Raw genomic sequence first — 16,274 nt, forward strand, 5'->3', positions numbered from 1 at the left:
GGAGGGATGATCTGTCAGCGGGAGTGCGTGTATGAGCCCTTTATTTGTGTCCGTTTCACCCGCCCCAGCAGCCTCCGACAAGGGACACATGCACACGAGCAGTAAGTGTAAGCGGGGGGGGGTGCACACGCTTCCTTGTCCCTCTTCCCTCCCCCATTCGGCACGCACGCACACGTTCTAGCCTCTTGAATGGTCTACTGGTGGTCATGGCTGTGTGTGTGTGCGCGCAGCATGCGCCGTTTGATCTTCCGTAATGAGTGTACGTTGGCATCAATGATGCAAGCCCGTTGGAACACACTTATAAGAGCTTCAAATAGAGACTCAGGAAAAAAATAAGGAGAGAAGGGTGCCACCGAGGCGTAAGTCGTCCCCTCTGTGAGGCAGGGGATGCCCTGTGCATGTGCTCGTGTATACGTCTGTGCCTCTCTCTCTCTCCTTTCCTCCCTCTCAGCCGCGTTCGTGGCTGACAAGCCCGACGGTCTTTCTCCCTCACTTGGCAAGGGCCCGAGTGGGGGTGGGGAGAACGACACTGAGGAATGCAGTAGGGAAGGGCTGTTGAGAGGGAAGGTATGTGTGTGTGTAAAGCACGAGCCACGCATGTGTAAAGGTGGCAAGGCCGCACCGATAGCAGCAGCGATAACGCAACTGAGAGAGAGGCGCTCTGGTCCGTCTTTCGGGGTTTTAAAAGTCTTTCAGCCACGGGTGGCGAGGCTTACGCGCTCTTGCTTTTCTTCGTCATACGGTGTTGATGGCCCCGCCGTTTTGTCGAGTCTTCACACAGGTGTTGGTGCGGATCACATGGGGTCCTGCGACCCGCTCCTCCAAGGCACACTCGTCATTCTCCGCCCATTCCGACCTCCCCTGTATGCGCATACCTCTCCTTGTCTATGTGCTGTGGTGGTGATTGTCGCCATTTGTGTTCTTCAATGGCGTTCCTCTCGTGCTCTCGCTCTCGTTGGCTGCGCCGCGCCTCCCCCCTTCTCTCAACCTTTACGCCTGCCTTTCTAACTCACACATCATGGACGATGCATATTGTTTCGATGCCTTGGACACGGTACATCTCCCCCCCCCCCCACACACACACACCTGCCCGCGTAGATTTCCAAAGCAGTTGGCACCATCTTTTGCCTCCACCCCCACTCACAAGACAAAGAATTAGAAGCGACCGACAAGAGGGGCAGTGAGGTAGTCCTCTTCCATCCCTCTCCATTTCTCTCTCTGAGACCTACTCCAGCGCACGCGCCCGTACACGAGAGACGGCGACAGAGAGTGCAGTCTATAGCGACCTAAAAGAAAACACCCGGATAACGTAACGCACACGCACACACGCACACGCGGCACGTGTGTGTGTGTGTTGATGAGCTGTTTTAAAAGAATACCATAACGAAACGAAGCGTAGAACAAAGAGTACAGGACTGACGCTAGGGACTCTGCCCGGAGAGAAAAGGGGGCACGCATACACGCAACGCCAGTCATCATCAGATCAAGGCCAGCCTCTTCCTCCCCTCTCCCCCAAGCCCTCCACCACACTGTGTCTCGCAATATCTGAGGCGGTGCTCTCTAACGTAATCTGCTCTGTTTGCTTGTTTCTTCACTTGTTGCCTGCTTTTCCGAGTAACTTTGTTTTCTATATTCGATTGTCTTCGACCCAGCGTCTCACTTGTCGGCGGCTCGAACCCTTCCGCTTCGCTTATCTCCCTCGCCCTCTGCCCCCCTCCCCCGCGTGATTGACGTCTGTGCAGAGGACCATATATATATATCTCTATAGCTATCTACCTTATTGCTTTGTGCGTGTGGGTTTGTCTGTGCGTGAACGCAGCATCTGCGTGACGACGACGACACCGCACAGGTGAGAGAGAGAAAGGTGCTGCTGCTCCTTTATTTTCGCTTCTGTTTCGCTAGTTGGTTACCGTGTGGGTCCGTCCAGATCGTGCGTGTGTGTGTGTTGGCGCGCGAGGGTCTCCGCCTGCGCTTTTTCATTTTTCTGTTAGGGAGGGCGTAGCTGAGTGCACGCATGCGCTTGCGCGTCTTTCGCGCTTGCTTTACGCACGATTTGTCACTGTCTGTGCCTCTTCTTTCATATTCGCTGTCAGTGGGTTTTACGAAACCATTACAAGTGCTGGAGCTTCTTACCCACGATTCGTTGCACCTTTGAAGAGTGTGTCACACAGTCACCTCCCTCTTCTGTCTCCTGCCGACGCCACACAACTAACACCGCACTCCGGTGCGCTTTAGTGGGACTCGCATGCCTGCCAACAGGACCAGAGACAGCGATGGCGTCGTGCACGTCGAGGTTGCGGCGGCGCCGTCTGTCCCACCGCAGCAGCTGCGATCTAACCGTGGTGATGCAGCTGTTGCGGCGGCAGACGAGCATCTCTACGGACCTCATACGAGCACCATACGCATGAATCCATACGTGCGCTGCGTGCACGATAGCGGGGTGCCGAAAATTCGCTCCCTCCAAGAGCTTCTCTCTCAGAGGATCCAGCCGGACCCCGCGGAGCCAGATACCCCGTGTCTTCGACCGAGTCACGGGCCGCCAGGGGTGTGGGCGCAGGCGCCAGAGCCGCCGAGCTTCGACGACGGACGTGCGACAATGATGTCGGCGCATGGCCAGTCCACCGTTGAGCGCCACGCAGACCCCTCACTCGCTGGTGCTCCCGCGGCCAGCAATCCGTCACCGGTGCTCACCTTCACCGCCGACAGCGTCGCCACGCCAAACACGTTTGCCACAGTCAAGACCCACGAAATGCGCATCTTGTCACGTCTCACGAAGCGCCTGCGGTGGTCAGAGCGGCATCAGGACATGCCCTTTGGCGAGCCAGTAGAGATGATGCTGGCGGAGGCCGACGTGGGCGAGGACACTGAAGGGGGGTCCGAGGACAGGGACTCCGAGGTGATGGATGTTGTCCACACAGGCCGCTCAGGTGCACTTGCGCAGGACCCAGAAGACCTTTCTGAGAAGCAAGATGAGGCTGGCGTGCAGCTCCTGCCCTGCTCCACACGTGACAGGGCCGAGGCGGCTGCGGTTCAGGAGACACCGCCGCACTTCGTGGCGGTCTCCCGTCCAGCGGCGGCTTCAAATGCATGCCCACAGCACGTGTCAGAAGTGAAGGAGGGCATCGTGTCGTCTCCCTCATCGGGCGGCATTTTCTGCACCCTTGCCAGAGGTCCCACGCCTCCTGACGGACGGAAACTCCGCACCACCGACGTCACGCCCGCCGACTCCAGCGACAGCTCACCGCAGCAGCCTCACTACACCCATGGGCAGCAACAACAGCATTCACGGCCTGCTGCTGTGCCGCTGCGCACCACGTACCCTGCCCCGGTGGCGAGACTGGAGGAGAGCCCGTATCACTACATTATGCGCAACTACATTGGCGGGACGTTTCTGTACTATAGCACGCCGGAGAGCAAGGACTACTTTTTGCGCCTATGCCACCGCGTTGTGGCGCAGGTGCGGCCTCTGCTGGAGCAGGAAACGCTGTCGCCCCACCACGGCCTGTTCCCGCGCATCAACGCGCCGGCCTTCGTCTTCGGCGACATCCACGGGAACTTTGAGGACTTGTCCTTCTTCCTGAAGCGGTTGCTGATCTTCCACGACTTCAACCTCACCCCAGCAAATATCTTGTGCCTCGGCGACTATGTCGATCGCGGCCCTTTCTCGCTCGAGTGTGTCATGCTCCTCTTCTCGCTCAAGATCATGAACGCATCGAAGATCGTCATGCTGCGCGGCAACCACGAGGACCGCGTCGTCTGCGGTGACCTGCGCACCTACGGCCGCGGCTGCTTCCTGGCTCAGTGTCACACTGTCTTTGGCTACACTGCGGGAACGAAGCTGTTCCGCGAGGTGACGGCCCTGTTCAAGTACCTCCCGCTGGCGGCGGAACTGGTGATCCCGAGCACACCAAACTTATCATTTCTGCGGTCGCAGCAGACCGTGATGCACCCGAACCTTTACGTGAGCCAGCCAGCAGTACTGCTCCACGACGGCAATCGGACCAAGCGGACCGCGTCAACGACCTCGCTGACGTCAGGCTCGACGACGAAGGCGTCTTCACTCGACTCGCAGCACCTCCGCACGCTGCACCGCGACGGCGAAGTGGCTAGCGGCGACAAGGAAGGTGACGAGACACTCTCCAAGAACTCGGCCAGCGCGGAGGCGGTGTCCCCGCTGCCGACCGGCTACAACACAATCGCGGACGCCTCTCTCGCACGTGGGCAGCCGTCCCGGCACGAGGCTCACGAAGAGCGCATCTTGTGCACACACGGCGGTATTCCCCGCTTCGATCGCTCGCCGTATGAGAACTCGCTTGCCTCTCTGCGCAGTCTCTCTTTCCCCCGTATGCTCACGTTGTTTCCGAACAACCCGGCTGTGAAAGACGACGCCGAGTGCATGCCGGACTACTTTGTGAAGCAGGAGCTGGAGGCGCTATGGCGCCGGTACCCGTCTGCCGCTCCACCCGGTTTCACGGCGGCGTGCCGACGAGAGGCTGCAGAGGCCGCCGCCGCCGCAACTGCGAGCACGAGTACCCCGGCGGCGTCCAAGTCTTTTGGCACTTTCTCTTCTTCCCTAAAGCTGCAGAGAAAGGCGAGTAGCGGCAGCGCCGGGAGCAGTGTGAGCGGCCCTGAAGTTGCCGCAGCGGCAGTGCCGCCAGAGGCGGAGGCATCGTCTCGCCCCTCGTCGTGCTCGGCGGCGTCCTCCGCGTCTCGTACGGCGAGTCTGGTACCCGGAGTGCAGAGCGAGCAGCAGCAGCAGCCACAAGGCCACAAGTCTCCACCCGTTATGCGCAGCAGCAGCGACTATTTGCCGCAGTTAACCGAGGACGACGTGCGCAAGAGCTGGTACACCATGTTCGACTTGCTCTGGTCGGACCCGACCCCGATGGAGCTGGAAGAGGCGGCGGCGTGCGTGGACTGGGAGTCTTCTCGTGTTGCTGGCGGCGAACACGACGCTCACCGAAGCTCGTCCTCCTCCTCTTCGGCGACCGCCGCTAGAGGGTCGACGCCAAGCGTGCATGTCAACGAGTGGGGCTTCACCGTCAACACCCGCGGCAGCAACGTTGTCTCCTTCTCCGCGAAGGCGGTGGACACGTTCCTCACGGCGTACCATTACTCGATGCTCTTCCGCGCTCATCAGGAGAAGGCGCATGGGCTGCGGTGGAGTAAGAGCAGCAAGGTGCTTACCATCTTCAGCAGCAGCAACTACATGGGCCACCGCAACGGCGCTGGCTGCGTCGTGGTCGCTGCGAACGGCGAGGTGCAGATGATTGAGAAGGTGGTGACCATGTGACTCTTGGGATGGCCTATGGCAAGGGAGAAGAGCGAGCCATAGCTCCGTGAACGCATACGCCGATACGCCCATCAGGCACTTTGATTTTTTTTCTATCGCGATGCCGCGGCGCACCGCCTCTGACAGCCATGTCTCTATGTGGTTGGTGGGGCAGTGTGCTCTCGAAACGGACTGTGCTGCCCACGGCTGTCAAATCTCTCTTCCTCGTCCGCTCCTTCTCCCTTGGTTTCAGCTCCAGGTTGAATCCACGCTTTCTGTCCCCTCCGCTCCCGACTTGCTCTGTTGCGTGGGCGCTGGTGTATGCGCGTGCGTGCGCCCGCTGAGGTGCGCACGTGCGACAGTCGTGGTGTTGGCCGTGTCTCTCTCTCTCTGCTCCTCTTCCTCAGCCCTCAGCCCTCGTGGTGGCCGTCGCTCGACCTCATATTCCTTTCTGTCCCTTTTTCGCTGCCCGCTGCTGCCTCTGCCGCCCTCGTCGCTTTCACTGCTTCCGATGCCGGTGATGGGGCGTGATGATGGTACGCATCTTGCATGTGCGCGTGTGTGTGGGTCGAGGAGGGACAGCGGAGGGGGGAGGGAGGGAGGGACTCTTCCATCCATCTCTTTTCCTTTTTCTTCTCGTTGTGATGTTTATTTCTCTCTCGCCTTGCTGCACTTCGCAGCCCACCGGGGCGGTTGCTGGTGTGCCAGAGGGGGGGAGGGTGTGTGTGTGTCTCCTCACGTCTTCCTCGACTCTGACGACGCGGCTTTGCGCTTCCCTTCCTTGCCCTGGGGGAACGGTGAATCTCGCGCTCACCGGCGTGATCGAACAACACGCAGAGAGATGCAGCGAGAGAGAGGGAGAGGGAGAGGGCAGTGATGAACATATGCGCTGCCTCCTTCCACTCCTCTTCCCTCCACACACACACACACACACACACACAGACACACACGAGCGGCTCCCGCAGCTGGATCGGATGGGGACGAATGCGCCGAGCTCGCCTGACGGCCTCGGTGCATCTCTCCCTCTCTCCCCTTCGCACGCTGGTGAAGAACATGGGGCATCTATGTAGATGGATGTGTGTCTGTGTGTGTGCACGGTTGTGCGTGCGCTAAATAACCGCGAGTAAATTGTACCATGCGATCGCTTAAGGTAAATTCCACAGCGAAAACACACAGAAAAAAGAAAAAAGGCACGCCAATCATGAAAGCGGCACGGCATATTACGCATGCATGCGAGTCTGTGCGTGTATATACATCTGTGTTGTAGCGGCAGCGCTATCTTGTTCTTGATAGAGGACGCCTGGGCGCCGCCATCATCCCCCCGCCTCCTCCCGTGCCCTTCATGTGCTCGCACGCATGTGCGGCGCACAGGGGCGTGTCCCATCATCCCTCCTCTCGCTTCGTTTTCTGTGTCCATGAAGCAGAGGTATTGAAGAGGCGAAAGGGATAATGGTGGAGAGGGAGAGAGAGGCGCGACTCCTTCGAGCGTATCCTCTCTGTGCGTTCCGGCCTGCTTGTACGCACACGGATGACGACACCAGTCCCGCCTACGTGTGTCTGCGTCTATTTGGACCCCCCTTTCAAGATGCGCATGGCATGCCCCCCCCCTCCCCCCCCCACACACACACAAAAATCACCTCTCGACCATACGCGCTTTCTCGCATATCCCTCACATACGGGCCCTCTCCATCCGCCCTCTCTGGCTTTGCGTGCTGTGCTCAAACCCTGCCACGCTTTCTTTCTCTACCCCTTTCCTTTCCTTTCCTTTCCTTCGTCGCCGTTGATGGCGCATGTGGGGAGGGGCGCACACGTACCAGCGGATACAGCGCGCACAGCCGAGAGAGAGAGACGCGGAAAGGAATTCACGACAACGAAGAAGCACAAGAAGAAAAGGGAGACAAAACGCGAAGAGGCGCACGGTCGATAGGGAGGGAAGCGACGCGAACACGACACGCAGAGAAAAGAAAAGGCGCCGCTTCTGGGCTTATCAGCAAGGCGCGACGCACCAAGAGCACCCGCGAGGCAGCAGACAAGTGCCTCCATTCCATTGGTACGGAACACAAACCCGCGCCGGCACACACACACACACACACACACGCCGGGCACTCACAACTGACAAAGCGCAGGGAAGAGGACCTACGTAGCTGTCAGGTAACTCGCAGACAAGACAGCTAGCTTAGTGCTGCGGCATTCCCCTACCTACTCCTGCTCTCCATCCCTTGAGCCGCTTTGGCGAGCCTTTGCAGGGTTTCGTTCGTTGCGCCTCCTTGGCGCGCGTGTGCTTGTAGCACGTTTCCATTGTCTTACGCGATCTCTCTCCCTCTGGCTGGCACACATCAACCGTGCACATCATCTCACTCAGCGCTGCCTACCTTCTGTACAACTCTTTGCGTTCCTTCGGCTCAATCTTGTGTTCTGTATTTCACTTCGACGACTACCACCGCTGAAGCTGCTGCTGCCACACCGGTCATCATTTTTTTTTCTTAGGTCTCTTTGCAGTGCGTACCCCACTTCCTCCCTTCGCTCTGTCTGCGTGCGCCGCGTTTCTGGGACTGTTGTGCGTTCGTATTTTCGCGTTCCTTGTCGTCGTCGTCTTCTGCTGCTGCTGCTGTGCATACGCCTCTCTCTCTTCCTTTTTACTTTTCTGTGGTCTCACCACTCTTCCGTTTTCCGAGGGCGCTCTTCTCCTTTACCTTCGTTTATTAGTGTTTTCTTCATACCTTTGCTGTGTTCTCGTGCTGCCCCCTCCCTCCCTCTCCGTCCGCGTGTGTGTGTGTGTGAGGAGCGCCCCGCTGTTGTCGTCGTCGCCGGGAGGGGAGAGGGCACAAGTGTCGTGGTGCTAAGTCTACGCTCTCGCTTCTTCGCTGAAGGTGTGCGTATGTGAGTGCGTGTGTACGTGTATGTGTGTGGGGGGCCTTTCTGATTTCCTCTGGCTTTTTCTGTAAAGTTTGGGCAATTCGCTGTTGCGTCCTTCCCCTCTGTGCACCTCTCCAACACCTCCGGTTGTACGCGTCCGTGCGTGGGGCACCGTTCCTCGGTGCTATTCTTCTACCTCGATCCGCTGCCTTGGCTCACGTTTTTCTGTCTGTTTAGCGTGTTTTGTACGCCTCGTCTGGTGTCAACCATTGCGATCTTCCCTTTTCCCTGTTCTGTTTGGCCTTTGCACTCCGCCTGCTCTCTCGCCACCACAGCACAGCAGTTTATCTTTCACCGACACACACACACACACACACACACACACACACACACACCTCACTACGCCAGTGTTGCCGCCCCTACTTCCCCTCCTCCTTTTCCACCCTCCTATCCTGCCATACGTCCGACTTCAGCACATTAGTCGCCGTGTAAGTGTGTGGCCGTCTGCGCCTTGTCCCCCTTGCCCCCTCCTTCCCATCCCCACCAGTTGTAGAACCTGCATTCATTGTACAGACCCACTTCACCAACAAGAGGGGGCTCACCCGCACACACAAAGCGAAACCGAAAGTTCCTGATCTCCTTCCCTCCTGTACTTCTCCCCCCTCCCCCTACACGACGCTGGCGATCCCCCCACACGCCTAATCCGTTCGACCTTTATCTTGCCTTCGTGTTGCCATCGTTCTCTCTCTGTTTCGTTGCTGTTGTTGTTGCGTTTATCGCCAGTGCCCTTGACCTCGTCCTGGCATACACACAGGTTGGCACAACAGCACCCCCCGCCCCGGGAGGTGCCCAGGAGTTTTGCGTCTCTGAACCGGTGTTCCATCTCGCTCTCTTCTTCCTCCTCCTCACCCTATTTCCCTCCCTCGTTCTCCGCTGGCTGCGCATCTATCTGTATCTGTATACACACACACACAGACAGACAGACAGACCTCTCTCTTTATATATAATCTGTATAGCTCTATACATCTTCCTGCTCTCTCGCCTTGTACGCCTCTTGTGCGTGTGTGTGTGTGTGTGTGTGTGTGTGGCTTTTGTGCACCCAATGGTGTGTACGCGTGTGCGCGTGTTTTCTTTTTCTTGGTTTTCCCTTCTTTCCCTTTTTTGAGAAGATTGTGATTCCTCGCTTGCTCGATCTGCCCTGCCCTGCCCTGTTCTGTTCTGCCGTGCCCTTTCGTTGCTGTCTAATTGTTATTCTATATTTCTTTGTTGTCTTTTCCGCGTTCTGCCGTTTCGCTGGGTCTCCCCTCCCGCCCCAATTCTTCGTTGCCCACACATACCCACAGACAGACACACCGACACCGACACACACGCTGCAGCGCTCTTTCATCGCCGCCGTCTTGTTGCTGCTGCTACGGTCATCGTGCTCACTCGGTTGTGTTCTGCGCGCACTTCTTCTGACTTTCTCTCCTGTGCCACGTCTCTAGAGGGTACGTCAGCGGGGGAGGGTCACTCTTCCGCGTGTCGGACCTTGTGAGCCACGCTTTCGTCGACTCTCTCTCTGTACGCGCACTGTGTAGCCATGTCTAATATATCCCTGGATGGCGGGCACACCACCATACACAGCAACAACACATACCATGACGCCGCCAAGGAAGAGGGCCAACATCAGGAGCAGCAGAAGCTCTCCATGCCCGACAGCCACGCCGCCGTCGAGCGTATGGCGGCAGTGCAAGTTGTCGACCGGCTGCGCTGGTGGCGCACCCATCGTGTGCGTGAGCAGCCCATCCCAGTCGACCACTTTGTGCTGCGCGGCAGCTATGTCAACTACTCCTCGTTCGGCACGCGCCCCCTGGCTCCAGGTGTGGCGCGGCTGCTGCAAAGAGCACGCACCGTGCGGGCGCAGTACCTCCGCACGCAACAGCAGCCACAACCGGAGGCGCTACGGGAAAACCAACAAGTCTCCAGTCCGCTGATGGCCTCCACAGTGGGGGCATCCGCGTGCAGTGCTTCGAGTGAGCGACCGGGCAGCGATGCGAGGGAGGCGGAGCGCACCACGGGTTGTGTTTCAGAAGAGGAGGCGGGCCAGTGGGGCGAGTGCCACCAGCGGCAGCTCCGTGAGATGAATGATGATGCGAAGGAAAGGGTGAACAACAAGCGCCGAGCCGATGTCATCGCATCCTGGCCGCGGTCGCCGCACCCCCTCAACGAGGATGCCATCGCCGGCCCCGAAGAGCCGGCGGGGGAGCGGGATTCTGCCACTGCGAATATTGCTCGCACCTTACACGCGGCGCCAGGTTCAGCCGGCACCTCTCCACCTCTCGTCAGAGCAGCTTCTGGGTCTACTCAGGGTCTCGATACGCCTTCGTGTGCGTTGTATGTTCCCTCGAAGCAGGAGGCGTGCGCCGCTGAGCGACTGCTCATGCTGTTCCGGCCGCGCGCCGCCTCGGCACCGCTGCGATCACGTCGGTATCGGTACACCGCAGGACACCTTGATGTCACCTCCAGTGAGTTCAGCGGTGAGCCCTCTCTTCAGCACGACTGGGGATTCGCGGAGGCCACTGGGCTGCACCATGAGCGCATGACGCGCGTCTCCGCCTCTGACGAGATAACGGATGTTCGCCGCGCCCCCGGCGCAGCCGAAGCCGTGATTGTTCTGCACCACGCCCCACGGCTCATCTTGTACGAGAAGGGGTTGAACCCGAAGGCCGCACTGCGGGCTGCCCGCATCTCGTCGGACGCCATCGAAAGTCTCGACGGGGCCGCGGCGGAGAGCTCAGCAGAGATTTTCGCACTGAGGAACCTGCCCTTGTGCGCCTTTGAGCGCTTCTTTTATCAGCAGCAGCTCCGCGGACTGGCGGAGACGAGGCGGAGCCATACGCCGGGGATGCGGTCAACATCGGCGACAGCGACAGACGCCAGCGCGGAGAGCGCTGGGGCCCCTGAAAGTGACACGGCTTCCGCTCCGACGGGTGCTGGTACTGCTGGGGGGGCAGACACCTCCGTGGACGACGACATCGTTGTGAATGGTGGTGGCGACGCACTCTTCTTCGGGTCGCCCTTGACGGCGACCTTAGCGTGCTCGCTGAAAACTGTTGTGCCACTGTCGTCGGCTGGGGCAGCTGCGACGCCTGGTGCCCGTGGCCGAGAAGGACGAGATGCTGCGGCCCGGCAAGCTGTACCGCGTCGCGGCCGTGGTCGAGACGACCGCAGCAGTCGAAGGAGAGGAGGCCGGGCAGCGCTGCGTGCTGTCTCAGTGCCGGTCCTACCGCCAGTGTACAAGGGCGGATGCCCACAAATGACTCTCGCTGCATCACACCACCACCTCAGCTCCGATGCGCGGCTACAACAACCACATCAGAGCTCAAATCGTTCCTCTCCGATTCTCTCGGCGGGGCTGCGTTCCAGCAAGGTGCCGCAGGACGGTGCTCATCTGTGCCTCCGTGTGGGTGACCTGCAGGATGTGTACGTGTTCAACCCAGTGGTGGACATGATCGGCAAGGGTGCCTTCTCTAAGGTGTACGCTGCCGTTCCCATCCTTCGCGGAAAAGAGGGACTTCGGCGCTTCGCCTCGCCGCTGCTGCACAGGCAGGCGGCCCCCTGTGACAGCGACGAGCTCAGTGGCGGTGGTCCCCGAGAGGGGGGCAGGCGCGCTCCAATGGTTCGGAGGGTGAGCCCAGTGCGCCGCAATTCGTCCTCTCCCGCGGTGCGTGTGGACCCTGCCGCCGGGGTGGCTGTCGGCGACGCGGCCGGGCCACTGACAGATGATGAGGCGGCAAAGCGCAGACCGCACACTCGGTCACTGGCGGCATCTCTACACTCTATTCCCGTTGTTGCACTCAAGGTGATTCCGCGCAAGGCACGCCAGAAACCGAAGGCGGTGCCTGATTCGCTTGCCACCACGCCCTCCACTGCCGCTGCCGCGACAGGAGGCGCCGCTTCGAATGCGCAACGAGCAGCGCAGAACGACCAAAACAGCGTGCGCCGCGAACTCGTCGAGATTGAGCGCGAGGTTTCGATCCTGCGCAGTCTTCACCACACCGGCTGTTCGCAGTTCTTCGAGGCGATCCGCACCCCAGATGCCTTCGTCATTGCAATGCGCGTCTTCCCTGGCAGCATGGATGCGCAGCGCTACCTCTCCCGCTACGGGGCACCGTCAGAGGCGCGGGCGGCACTGCTGCTCTTTCAGCTCGTCTCCACGATCCAGTACCTGCACACTAACTTTGGGCTCATCCACCGCGACATTAAGCTGGAGAACATTCTCCTTTCCGAGGCCGACGCCGGTGTTCCCGACGCGCGCATCCGCGAGGTGCTTGGGCCGGCTTTGCACAAGTCCGATGCGTCAGCAATGATGGCCGAAGACAAGGATGACCGAAAAGACTGCGCCTCGACGACGACCGCCGCTGAGACCCGGACAGTGGCACAGCACCGCTATTCGATGCTCTCTTGCAACGTGGCACGACTGCTGCGAGTGACCCTCATCGACTTTGGACTCGCTCGCCGCACCCGTGCAACTACCCTGTCACCGATCGTTGTCGCGTCGCGCGGGCGCGGTGCAGGAGCGCGACACGGCAGCCTGAGCGCGTCCATCACGTCCCCAACTCACCTTGCCTCTTTCCCACCCACCAGTGCATCCCTGGCTGCCGGCCACCCGCACGCCTCCCGCAACCCGAACAGCAACAGCTACAGTGGCAGTCTCGGTTCGCCAGCGTCGCCAAGCGCAGGGTGTGCTGCTGGTGCAGTGACGGTCGCCAATGGCGGCAACAGCTCCAGGAACAGCTACACGCCGGCCAAACCGGCTCCACCGAGGCCGCCACTGCTCTGTCGGCCGCCCAGCGCGGCTGTCGGTGCTGGCACGGCACGCCTTGGGTCGAGTAATGCGGGCATCACCGCCATGGAGCGGAGCACGCCGTGTGTTGGTATGCCTTCGCCGATGCCGTCCACGGCGAACATGTTTACCCGCTTTCTCGACCTCGAGGAGGAGATGGATGAAGAGGAAAACGGCGGCGCAGCGAGCGCATTGAACACGACCGCCAATACAGTCACGAAAGTTGGTGACCTTGGCCGAGATAGTCGACAGGACATGGCCGAGAGCGAGGACAACAGCGGCGCCTTCAGCACCGACGTGAGCGCGTCGGAGACAGACTACGAGTCGGAAGGCGGCAGCACAGCTGAACCAAAGGAAGAGAGTGCACCGAACGGGGAGGAGCACCGCGAATCAGGAGCACATCAGGAGCATTTGGCGCGCAGTGCACTCATGTCTCCCAGCGTGCTGAGAGCGCAGCCACAGACACCATCAGGATCAGCGATAATAGTGTCGCCTCCTCTGCCTTCGACCCCGCTGCTCCTGTCCGGCACCACCACTTTCACCCTCGATCACTTCAACGCGGAAAACAGTAGCAGCGGCTGCAACACCAGCGGCTTCGCTGCAGGCGGTGCTGGTCTGCGCAGCAGATGTGGTAGCTGCATCTACACCTCCCATCAGCAGCTGCCACCGACGCCTCCGGTCGTCGCGGCTGGTGTGAGCTTGGCGCCGGATGACACCGAGGCAACACTGCTGCTCACTCCGTGTGGCACAGAGAAGTACCTCCCGCCCGAGGTGCTGTCTTGGATCCTGGAGCACGGCTGGGCGCGGCGCTCGACGACGGTCGGTCTCGCCCGCGCCATGGACCTGTATGCGATTGGCATCGTTGCATACGTGCTGCTCAGCGGCTGCTTTCCCTTCAACGCATCCTCCCGGGCAACGCTGCTTCAGCAGCAGCAGCGGGTGCCACGGTGCAACAGCGCTCGCTGGGCTGGCGTGAGCAGTGCAGCCATTTCATTCGTGCAGCGGTTGCTAGAGCCGAACCCGCGGAAGCGTATGACGGCGAAGGAGGCTCTTGAGCATCCGTTCCTGAACGAGGCCCGTCAGCTTGCCGAGAAGCTGTCGCTCGTGCCACACGGAGAGGGAGAGGAGGCGTCACACCCGTCGCCTTGTCGGGACGGTAGTCACATGGACAACAACTATCGCCACAGCAGCAGCAGCACGGGTCGCCACTTCGAAGACGACACCAACGCGCATGCGTGGTCGCACTGGGCCACTAACACCACGGCAACGGCTAACTTGCCGCGCTCTGCGCTGTCGCCGACGCACCCCGACCACACGCACTCTGGTGCTGCGATCGAGAGGACGTCGACCCAGCCGAGTAGCAGCGTGAGCCTCGCCGTCTACGACTCTCAGCGCCCCCACGCCGGTGGTCCGTGCAAGCTGGCGGCAGCAAATGACCTATCACCGCTGAGCACCAGCAACAGCAGCGGTGCACACCACAGCGGCGCCGACGGTAGCGGCGAGCCGCTACGTCACGTGGAGGGTGGCACTGCGCCAACTGCAACGAGCGCCAGCAGTGGATGCCATCTGTCCGACGCACCCTGCGTGTGCCGCAGCAGTAACGAGCACGAGGAAGATGATGTGCGCGCCTCCGTTACATGTGATGGGCCTGGAAAGGTGCAGGCACTGCTGCAGGCTTGCCAGGAGAGTCCATACCTGACAAAACCACCGGTACCTGTCACGCCGACGCTGGCCAAACCGTGCACGGGAACGCTGGCAAGGGCAGCAGCGATCGAGCTGCCCACCCCCTCCTCATCGGCGGCGCATCCAGTGAGACCCTTACCGTCTTCGACTCTTCCTTTCACGGCGACAGGCACGGCAATGTCTGCCGACGGCGGCCGGACGGAGGGGACGACGACGCCAGGCTTAGAATCTGCCGCAGCAGGATCATCGGCACGAGTGCTGGTGCCAGGCACTAAGGATGCAGCACTCGCAACTCGGTCTGCTTCTCTTTCGCCAGCCGCTACAGCCAGCACTGCGAGGGCCACGGAGGGTGGCGGAGCCGACTTATTCGAGTCTCTCTACAACAACATCATGTCCAGCGACTGATGCGGAGCGGGCTTCTCCTCCTCACGCGCGCTACACGTGCCTGCTTCCCATTCTCGCTCTGTTTTTGCGTAGAGGTGCTGTGCTAGGGTGTTTGGCGAACATCTGCCTGCTTGTCCTGAGTGCGCTTGTGTGACTCTCACGGTGTTTTTTGTCCATGTAGATGAACGTGCTTTGACTGGCATGATGCTAGCTTTTCGATATGGCGCGTCTGCGGCGAATTCTAGAGACGTGGCGTTCTCCTGGAGGAGATGTGGAGGGGCTCGCTGAGCAGAGACACGCGGAAGAGGCGTCGAGGGCCGTACTCCGTCTCTCCTCGCTTTTTTATTTGTTGTTCTGTGTTGCTTTTCCTTTCTCTCTCTTCCCATTGTGTTGTGCGATGTGCCGGTGTCCGTGGTCGCTTCGTCGCTCTCGTCCCCGTCCTCCCTCCGTCCTCTTGTTGTTGTTCCCTTCTTGCTGGAGGGTCGTGCTCGTCTTCCCTTTTCTTCTTTCGCGGTGTACATTCTGTGTGTGTCTCTCTCTGTGTATGTGTGTGTATGTGCGTGTGCCATCGTCATCTCTCGAGTTTCTACTTTCGCTTTCGCTTGCGTCTTTTCCATTGTCTTGCCTTGCTCCTCCTCCTACATCTCTTACCCCTCCCCTCCCCTCCCATGTCCGTTTTTTCTCTACGAGGTCTACCCTCCTCATCTTCTTGACGGCTGAGTGCACATGTGCCCCCTCCCTGCGGATTGCGTGTGCGGAGGTGTTTCTGCTGTTTCTCGTTCTTGGGCAGCGTCGCCCCTCCTCCCTCCCTTTTCCCTTCCCTCCCCTCCCCTCCCGACACACACACACACACATACACGCGCGCGTATATATATATATATATACATAGGGCGAGTGGATGTGTCTGTGTCGGTGCGCGCGCGGGTTTCTGTGCGTCTGTGTGCATCCTTTTCTTTCCTGCCCGTCTCTCTTCCTCTTTCTCCCCCACTGTACCGGCGCTATCATGTCTTGCCTTGGCGGAGGGGAACTTCGACAGGCGCAAGCGGCCGACGGCGATAATGCTCAGCCAAGGCACCAGCTGTACTTGGGTGTGCCTCTCTCTCTGTGCGTATCCGTGCGTCCTTCGGTCCTGTCCCCCTCCCCCTCCCCCGCCGTGTATGGCATGCGCCTATGTACGTATGTGTATGTCTGCACGTGCTAGGGCAGGTGCGTATGTGTGTGTGTGTGGAAGAGGCCCATGCTGCTTAGAAACGC

At 60.0% G+C, this 16,274-nt stretch overlaps 2 protein-coding genes across 2 annotated transcripts; both read left to right on the forward strand.

Moving 5' to 3' along the window:
• Positions 1-2,404: 2,404 nt before the first annotated feature.
• On the forward strand, positions 2,405-5,293 carry LMXM_26_2100 (serine/threonine protein phosphatase-like protein; the record flags this gene model as incomplete). Its single annotated transcript, XM_003876463.1, has 1 exon — positions 2,405-5,293. One exon carries the CDS (start codon positions 2,405-2,407, stop codon positions 5,291-5,293), a length of 2,889 nt encoding a protein of 962 aa, XP_003876512.1.
• A 4,414-nt stretch (positions 5,294-9,707) lies between these two features.
• On the forward strand, positions 9,708-15,041 carry LMXM_26_2110 (putative protein kinase; the record flags this gene model as incomplete). Its single annotated transcript, XM_003876464.1, has 1 exon — positions 9,708-15,041. The coding sequence occupies one exon, from the start codon at positions 9,708-9,710 to the stop codon at positions 15,039-15,041; it is 5,334 nt and encodes a 1,777-aa protein (XP_003876513.1).
• Between the last annotated feature and the right edge of the window lie 1,233 nt (positions 15,042-16,274).

Source organism: Leishmania mexicana, chromosome 26 (assembly GCF_000234665.1).
Source record: "Leishmania mexicana MHOM/GT/2001/U1103 complete genome, chromosome 26".
NCBI lineage: Eukaryota > Euglenozoa > Kinetoplastea > Trypanosomatida > Trypanosomatidae > Leishmania > Leishmania mexicana.